Below are 9,919 nucleotides of genomic sequence, written 5' to 3' on the forward strand. Positions count from 1 at the left end.
ATAACCCAACTCGAAATATGAAGCCATGAGACAACTCAATAACTCAACCTTGTTAGTTGTGGCCCTAAGAACCACTTTGTGGTCCTCTGAACTACTGTTAGCTTAAGTCTTAGTATTTTACCTTTCAAAGTCCCCATCATCCTCAGGCCATTTAGTCACTGAATTATAAATTAATTGATCAAGGTGCTTACAGGAACCAAGGGAGAGAGCCTATACCACCAAGGGCTACTGAATTCGTCAAACTAAAATGCTACTGACGTAGAACAAGTAGTTATTTAATTAATTAGTTTTCTATATTAACTATGTTGCTACCTTTTTCTTGTTCTTCCACATGTCTCTAGCTCCACTTTAAACATTAAGTGGCAAAGGAAATTTCCAAGCACTCTCCACATAAATGTTCCACCAGGTAGAAAACCTCAGTAGTCGTTTTTCTAGTTATTTCACCAAAAACACCTAGACCAATACTATATATACCCTTTAGACACTCAATCTCCACAGCATTTTTTCCTTTCCAAAGTAGAGATGAAGAACTTAACTTGTCTTGGAAATAAGTTAGAGCATCTTTGCAGCTCTTCATGTATCAAAGTTACTTGTCTTAGCAAATCCTTTTGGTGTCTAATGGTGTGGCCTTTTCTTCGGTTCTTAATCTTCCATTTAAACCCACTTTGGGTTCAGATTTGTTACTTTGTATCTATTTCCTTTATGGGATTTTTAGTGCTGAAAACTTTGAATCCCAGGCCTGACTCAATTAGGCCTAAGGACTTAGATGTGTTCTTTATGTCTGTGTCTGCCTCAACAGTTTCGAGCATGTCAACGATTGAAATGGAGGTTTTCTCCAATGCCCAACTTGTAGTTTTAACTGTTTTAATGTTACTAGGTGGGGAAGTCTTTCTGTTCATGCTTGAACTTCAAATAGCAAGGTCCAAGTCCAAGAAACAGGAGAGGATTGAGAACAGAGAAGTCGACTCAATTGGCTTCGAACTAAGTTCTTCATGTCCCAGAAATGTTGTCAATCGAATTGATGAACTAGGTCTCATCAGAGTGATCACAGTGCCCCACAATTCAATTATGGAAGCTAGGAATGAAATTAAGTCGATGGGTAGTAAGGATGTTGAGTATAATTCAATAAAGTATTTAAATTATTCAGTCTTAGGTTATTTCCTAGTGATTCATGTAGTTGGGTCTGCATTGATTTTATTATATCTGATCTTTGTTCCAAGTGCAGGAGATGTACTGAAGAACAAGAATCTTCAGATACAAACATTCTCTGTCTTTACAACTGTCTCTACTTTTGCCAACTGTGGTTTTCTCCCTACCAATGAAAACCTGATAGTTTTTAGGAAGGATGCAGGATTACTTCTATTGCTCATCCCTCAGGTCCTTCTAGGGAACACTTTGTTTCCACCATGCCTGAGATTTATGATATGGGTCTTGTGGAGGCTTTCTAGGAGAGAAGAATTCAATTACATATTGAATAATACGAGGGAGATGGGATACATTCACTTATTCCCCAATTTGCACTCTTTCCTTTTAGTTGTGACTGTTTTCGGGTTCATATTGATACAGTTCATACTCTTTTGTTCCATGGAGTGGAATTCAGAAAGCTTGGCTGGGATGAATCCTTATCAGAAACTAGTAGGTGCCTTGTTTCAAACAGTGAACTCAAGACATGCCGGTGAATCGATCATTGATCTCTCAATAGTCTCCCCTGCAATCCTGGTGCTATTTGTCGTTATGATGTTAGTCTCTCTCTCTCTCTCTCTCTCTCTCTCTCCCAACCTATCTATCTCTGTTTGTTTATCTGTATATCTATCTGCCTTCTAAAAATCCTATCTCTATCTCTCAAGACATAAAAAAGTAAAGTAGGAATCTGAGATTCTGAATTATGTTTAGGTATATTGCATCTCATAATTTAAAACATTATAATACCTTTCTTTTATTCTTATTCTTTTCTTATTCCCTCTCAAAAACAATATAAAGAAATCAATTATTAGCTCCTTGTGAAGGAAAAGAAGAATTGGAAAGCTCAAAACTTGAAATAAATATTCTTCCTAGAATATTACTTTCCAGAACGCTTTAACTTTTATATTTATTTCCTTGTTACCTTTCTCCATTTGAACTCAGATTTTAGAACTTCTAAACATGTATAATTTATTCTAACCATGATCATCTCATTAGCATAATCACAATTATAACCATGAATTGAGTAGATCTTAACTCCTTTTATTTATTTACATGGGAAAGGTTTCCTAATTGGGTTTATAATCATGAATTGACTAGAATTTAACTCCTTTTATTTATTTAATTAAATGGAAAAGGATTCTTAATTGGGTCAAGTAGGGGCCGTCTATCCTTGCTTAATTCCACCTATTTCTGCTACATGGAGGTCTCCTGTGACCAATACAAACCATCCATCAAATAAGAGTCCCACTGGATTAATTGTTCACGTCTTCAATCCTAAACTCCATACCAATCTTTACATCCAACCTTATATGAGACCAATAATAGCCATCCATATTTATTAATATTTTTATATATAAATTATCCATAAAAAAGGGGGGGTTCCTTGAACAAGTAGGAGATTCTTGAGTCGTTTAGGCTGTGTTTGGTTTGAAGGTAGGGAATCCTGTACAAACCTTAGGGAGGCTCATTAAACAATCCAACTAGCAAACCTAGTTCCATTTATAGAACTATCTCCAGATTAACAGTTGGTAATCTTCTCCACATTGACCATATATATATATATATATATATCCTAACAGATGGCTTAATTGGTGTTGATAAACCAGAACATTAAGAATTCTCTTCCTATTCTGAAGTTTTCAATTTGAAGAATATATGCTTGAACATTGGTATTATATTAATTGGTTCTCTTCTGATGCCCTTCTTTTCTTTTGACTCCATTTATTCCACCAAAAGGGATAGGAATTTTTCAATCTGAAATATATCATTTTTTATCACACTTGTATGGTTAAAACTTGAGAAAATTCCCAATAATACAAGGGTTTGATTTGAATGTGATGCTCTTACTCTACAGGTACCTCCCTCCTTATACTTCTTTTCTACCCATTAAAGATGAAGAAAAATCACAAAGAACTACAAATAGGATGAGAAGAAGAGAAAGTCTGTTGGAGAATCTCATATTTTCACAGCTCTCTTATTTAGTCATGTTCATCATCCTCATTTGCATTACAGAGAGGAAGAAGATGAAAGAAGATCCCCTCAACTTTACAGTGTTAAACATCATTATGGAAGTGATCAGGTTTTGTCTTCATTAACTTTTCATTTTCTTATTAGATGTCTATTATTTGACCAAGTGAAAAACAAACAAGGAAAGAAATGCAAACAAAACCCTCAAAGGGAGAACAATTCTGTCCATTAATTTTCATACCCCTTAAAAGATATCAATGTTGCTCGCACTTGGGTTGGCTTCCATGAAAGGTGACAAGGCTCTCATATCTGCTGAACCAAAGCGAGTGTCTAATGGAGCCCAGCATTGAAGGGGCTTCAGTGGAGCACATACAAGCTGTGAACTACCCAGATGCTAATTGCTCTGATGAAAATAGGAAACCATGGATCTAGACAAGCCTACTGGCCATAAGCAGGTTACTGCTGCTTGAAGTTTTAACCTTCATCTCCAAGTAAATGTGCCACCAGACTAGCTATTGAAGCAAGATCCTAGGAAAGATGAAGTTTAGCTTAAGTAGTTACTAAAGTAATATGTAGTACTGATCACTTTCTTGCATGCCTCATTCATTTGAGATTGTGATTTTAACTCAGACTGGAAATGACTGACAGTGCATATGGAAATGTGGGCTTTACAAGCGGCTATAGTTGCAAACGGCAATTGAAGCTTGACAGTCACTGTAAGGACACCTGGTATGGATTCTCTGGAAGGTGGAGCAACAAGGGCAAATTGATTCTCATCTTGGTCATGTTTTTTGGAAGACTTAAGAAGTTCAATATGGAAGGAGGTAGAGGCTGGAAGTTGTTATAAAAGAATTAATAGATTGCATATGATCTCCAACATTAGAAAATTGAGCACATCTACATGATGCAAGAGAATAGGTCTGATACCAAATAGGAAGTAGAAAAGAAAGCATTTTGTTATTTTCATGATTATGTTGCACTTGTTGAGGACAAAATGTTTTTGGAGTCCATTTGTACATGGATTTTTGGGCACATCCAATCACATATATAGAGAACTTCAATATGTGAGTGTTTCTGCAATGTGGAGGATCCAGGCCATCCATTCTTAGGAGGCAAGTAGAATTAGCTAGGTGTTCAATACTGCTCCAAGCTACATCAGCAATGCACTTTCTTGTGTTTGATGTTTCTCCCAATAGATATCAACCATGCATTCATGATTAAAGCTTTTCAATATAAAAATTGCTCAGAAAGAGGGATTATCATCCTTAGACCTTAGGTTGTATTTGGTCCATACTTTGGAAATGAAAAGAAGGATGCATGGAAAAGGAATCTTGAGTCCATTGCTTTCTTCCACCTGGGTCCAACGGTTTGTTAAAAGACTACATATGTTTTGTAGTCATTAGGAATGAGCATGGGTAGATTCAGTTTGGTAGAACCTAGAACCCACTTCATAAGGTACATATAGAACCAAAACCTACCCTGTCAAGATTATTTTCAAGGACGGTTCTAGCCATGATGGTTCTAAGGTCGTTCTAGAGTCTATCCGTGGAAACTGTTATTTAAAAAGATAATAATATGATATCTTCTCATATTTTCCCTTTCAAAAGATTTGACCTTGAATAACAATCTATTATAAACATTCCATATTTCAAATCCATATATTCATTCAATCTCTAAGAAAATAAATTAAGCATAACCTGTAAACAACCTTAATAATATCACATAATCATCACTAATTAGGGTGCTCACAGTTTGGTTAATTGAACCATAGGCTCTTTTTTGAAACTGAACTAGTACCACCCGTTTTTGCAATTTTCCAAACCAAAGCCGAACCAAATCAACTGGTTGACCAGTTTTGGTTCTATGATTTTTTGGCTTTTTATATTTGTAAGATATATTATAAATAAAATATATAAATATATATAATATTATATATTTTAAATAGATAATTATAAATATATATATAATATAGATAATATATGATATATATTAAAAATACTATACATATATACTAGTTGATTTTTTATTGGTTTTTCAAAACTACCAAACTGAAACCAAACCAATCAATTTGGTTAATGGGTTTTTGATCGGTTTTCTCAGTGCAGTTCAGTTTTTGGGTTTTTTGGTTGTTGATGAGCACCCATCACTAATTTATAATCCAACTGCACACACATTCCATAATTTAATTAAATGCAATCTCAATGCAAATAGAATATAATCCACAATCAACCCAAATAGTGTAAACCACCAAACCTAGGAACCAGCCTGGGTGGGGTCAGTTCTAAGAATTTGGAACTGAACCCTACCTGGTTCAAAGTCAATTCCAAGTAGAGTTCCGGGTAGAATCAACCCATTTGCTCACCTCTAGCATCATGGGCCTCTAGGACGTGCTACCCCTGGTCTTCAATAGTATGTTCACTTTTTTTACCGAAAGCTATAAATGTAACTACATATTTTAAATGACAAAATTACAATGCAATCATTCTCCTCTTCTCCATACCTTCTGAAAATCTTTATAGGATAGAAACAACCCCCCCTCACCCCCCCTATTGGCATGCATTCCTCTTTATGACACTTGTCCCACAAAATTAGAGTCTGAGGTTTCTCATTTGTCTTATCAAAGACATTGGTTTCTATATACTAATAGGACCCAATTTAACTTATTAAATGAGGTAGCAAGTAATAATTGAAATTACATTTTCAACTCTTACATTTAGAAATGGATTAAGTACACAAATATGGTCATTATAGTAGCAATTAAAGGTGGTAGCATTAAAACTATAGTAAATGATTTTTATACCCTTTCTCAAACAAAAAAAAACAAAGGGTAATTTTAATCAAAAAATAGTTTCAAGCATACCTTAAGTATAAGACTTAATGAGAGATGATTAAATGAGGTAGAAAGTAATAAATGAAGTTACATTTTCAACCCTTATATTTAGAGATGGATTAAATACACAAGTATGGCCATTATAGTACCCATTAAATGTGGCATTAAAACTATAATAAATGACTGTTACACCCTTTCTCAAACAAAGAAACAAAAGATAATTTTAGTCCAAAAAAAGCTTTACACAACATTCACACTTTTATATATAGCATAGATGTGATAATATAAATATATAATTGAACTTAGATTGACTCAACAACCCAAGTCTATGTCAAACCTAAGTTTCAAGCAAAAGCCCGGTTGGAGACTAAAAACTCAAGCCCAATTTATGCAAAAGGTTAGTTTGGGTTGGGCATGTCAAACTTGCAGCCTTAGTTCCAAGGTAAACTTAGGGGATATTTGGTATCGATGCCATCTATTTGAAAAATGGTGTCATGTCGGGGCCACATTGGCAATTGCACTTTTCAATGCCTACTATGCTGTTTGGTTCAGGCAATTTTTGAAAAAAAAATGCAAAATGGGCACACATCGTAAATTGCATTCTTCCCGATGCATGAAATGCCAAATTGCTTGACGTTTCATGCATCAGCGAGCTGTTGCATTCAACGGTTATATGATGTGGTTCTTACATATATCCTAATTGTCATATGAAAAGCATGTGATGGGTGCATATACATGAAAAATAGTGATAGAAATCACCTTACCAAACAGCATTTCCACTTCCAAAAAACGCCCACGCTATCAAGCACCATCTTAAATTGTTTGAGCTGCACCACTTCCAATTTTCCTAATGCATATGTATTTTTATAAATAACAATTGCTTAGGCCCGTTTGATATCCATCCCAAGAATCCAATTTGATCTCTCTCTCTTCCACATTAATGCGATTGATGTCCATTCACATTAATGAGAGGTGTGTTATTGTTAATGATATCAACGAATCCATGGTAGAATGCTCATCTATAAATGCCCGTCCCCCTTTTCATTCCAATCAAGCTTTTTCAACCTATACTCTAGCCCTTTAAATCCCCAGTTGCAACATTTCTAAAACATTAAAAAAAAGTCCAAGAATATAGAAAGAATTATAAAACCCCAATAATTCAAGAAAATTCAAAGTAGAGAGAGAACTAAATTGCTCCCTAGGCTGTGTTTGGTTGCAGTGCAAATTTATTTGCACTAGAACAAATGCATGGGAATGCAAATGAAAAAATGCAAATTCTTCTTTAATTTTGTTTTGGATTTTACTTTATTATGCTTCATGTCTTAATTTACCTCATTTGTAATACAATCAAACAAAATAGCTAAAATTTGAAACAAAAAAAGGTCAAAATTTACACTCAAATCAATTGCACTGCCATGATTTTGCATCAGTGCAAATTTATTTGCATTGCAACCAAACACAGCCCTAGTAACACTTTAATTTGTAAACCATTTTATTATTATATCTTGACACCCCTTTCATCCAATCATTACACCATTTTCTAACTTTTTCTTTACCTTTTAATTTTCCTTTGAAAGTGTATTTTCAAATGAATTTGTCCTTTCCTACATGGGTAATGCTTGACAAGTAAGGGATCCCATGTTTCCCACTTTCACCTTTCATTATTTGCATCTTCTTGTGGTTTAAAGGACTGAAGGAATCCCTCTTATGGGCCTCCTTATTATGTCATGATGAATATAGCCTCCTCAAATTTATTTTACTTTCTTTCAAACACTTTTTTCTGAAAATCTTTTCCCTTTTTCAAAAGTTATTTTCTTAAATTATCTATCAACATATAATAAAACAACATCCTTATTATATATTGATAAATCATTGAAAGATACATTCAATCACAAATTCAATTGAGTATTTTTTTTTTTTTTTTGAAACCTCCTTTTTCTTTCACCACCCTTTTGAAAGATGGTTTTATGTTGGCAATCATACTTTAGTGAATACTGAATAGAGATTAAGGTTCCCAGAATTTTCTTCAATTCATATAAGTTCCCCATTTTCACATACCATTTGGAGTCTTTTTTCGTTAGATGTATATTTGGTGGATCCTTCACATATCACATCTTACTCTTGGAAAAATTCTATTTGAAAGTAAATTAATTCCTAATTGCCAAACTTTTTATTGTGGTTAAGGATCTTAAAAAGTAAATACTCAATCATGTGAAGCTTGATTAAAATTAAAAATAATATGTTTTAACCTTTAGTTCACAGTATTTGATTCTGAACAAAGAATCAAAAGTTAGCCGGTTCATTGAAAACTGATTAGGTTAAATTATGTGAGTTTTATGGATCATCCTAGCTTCATGGTCTAGACAATCTATACAACCATATCCTAGCTTAAATGGATAAGTCTATTGTTTTCCAACTCAACCTTTGAGCTCTATCTAGGTTTATAAATATTTCTAATTCCATGGACTAGAAACTGAGATGAAAATGCAATTGAAGGGGAAGATAATTCCATAATCTGTTGAATTCTTCAAAAAACCTAATATGTTTTAAGGCTTCAATTCTACATTGCTGCAGATTTTGAAATTCTACAAAGGGAGACCTGTGTTGAGATTGGGTTCAAGGCATATTTTAGTGAGCAATGAGTGAAGATTAATTCCATACAGTAACTACCAGCCTCATTGGCCTTGTATATAGGCAAAAAAGAAAAAGAAAAAAGAAAAAAATTTCCAACACGTTCCAACATGATTTCTTCCACAATCTCATACAAAGTGGGTTCCATTTTTGTACAAATTACAGGCAATAAGTCCGGATTAGCTGCACCTGATGGCTGGAGTTCAGATCTCCTAAAAAAAATAATAATAATAAAAAAGAAAAAGAAAAGAAAAATTTTCCAACACATTCTAACATGGTCTGTGTCGGCCCATCTCATATTACATAGTGGGTTCCAGTCGTATGGTGAGATGTGTCGACATAAATCTTGTTGGAAGCAGGTTGGGAAGAAGACCCTAACGGTTGTGTTAGGGGGTGTTTAACCAATGATAATACCCCATGACAGCCATCAAATGTAGGGATAAGATTAACTGAACACAATAACTGCTCAATGGGGTGTGAAATCAATGATAATGCCCCCAAATCAGTCATAAAATAGGGTCCGCAACCATTGGACCTCTCACTGTGGGTTCTATGTATTTTATAACTTGTTTGGGGGCATTATCAGAACTTGGATTCGGTCCTCACAAAACTGTGTTAACACCATCCTCAGCCACGTGCAAACATGTATTGAGAATATCTCTACACTTATATATTTTTATTCATAGAATACACAGCTGCAAGTGGCTATGAGGATATATGAGCATCATCTTGTTAGGACTGAATCTGGTCTTATTGGTTCCACAGCCCGCTGAAGAATTATTGGGCTCAGTCGTGGCTGATTTGGGCCATTGTTATTGATTAAACAGCTCCTAAACACATCCATCAAGTGCAGCTAATCTAGCTTCAATTAAGGAATGTTGCATCTTCTCCTTTTGTTTTCAAGAAGATAGATTGTAATGGCCAAGACCACATTTAGTGTTTCCTTACTTGGAACTAGGAATAGGAATCGATTCCACTTTCACTACTAAACAACTTTGCTTTAAGGTTTATGTTCTTCAGTTCACTTTTGCTCCAAAGCTAAATCATGAATCACATGCCCTTTAATGTATTGCTGTGACCCCACCATGACAATACTTTATACTTCATCTAATTCAAGGTGGGGCCACAACAATATGAAATAGTCCGAGTCTATATTCTTGGCTTTTCGGGTGTGAATCAGAACTATTTATATGTTGGGTTGAGATGAACCCTAATTCCACTTGAGTTGTTAAGGCCATATTTGATTCAACTCTGGTTCTTGTTCATTGTTATAATTTTATCTATAATGCAATTTTAGAATGAACAAGG

General features: G+C 34.6%; 1 protein-coding gene across 1 annotated transcript; it reads left to right on the top strand.

Annotated features, from left to right (window-relative positions):
- Nucleotides 1–375: 375 nt before the first annotated feature.
- Nucleotides 376–4,617, top strand: LOC104601671 (putative cation transporter HKT1;4). The gene is made up of 3 exons (XM_010265111.3): nt 376–1,739; nt 3,038–3,262; nt 3,799–4,617. Exons 1-3 carry the CDS (start codon nt 523–525, stop codon nt 3,995–3,997), a joined length of 1,641 nt encoding a protein of 546 aa, XP_010263413.1. The 5' UTR covers nt 376–522; the 3' UTR covers nt 3,998–4,617.
- Nucleotides 4,618–9,919: the final 5,302 nt, after the last annotated feature.

The sequence above is a fragment of the Nelumbo nucifera genome, chromosome 8 (genome assembly GCF_055504915.1).
Source record: "Nelumbo nucifera cultivar China Antique chromosome 8, China Antique-T2T, whole genome shotgun sequence".
NCBI classification, from domain to species: Eukaryota; Viridiplantae; Streptophyta; class Magnoliopsida; order Proteales; family Nelumbonaceae; genus Nelumbo; species Nelumbo nucifera.

Bases quoted from the DNA above. Each gene is read 5' to 3' on its own strand.
- LOC104601671 (XM_010265111.3), top strand. From the start codon at position 523: ATGAAGAACTTAACTTGTCTTGGAAATAAGTTAGAGCATCTTTGCAGC. The intron at 1,740-3,037 runs GTTAGTCTCTCT...CTTACTCTACAG, and splicing joins GTGCTATTTGTCGTTATGAT to GTACCTCCCTCCTTATACTT. The intron at 3,263-3,798 runs GTTTTGTCTTCA...AATGACTGACAG, and splicing joins ATCATTATGGAAGTGATCAG to TGCATATGGAAATGTGGGCT.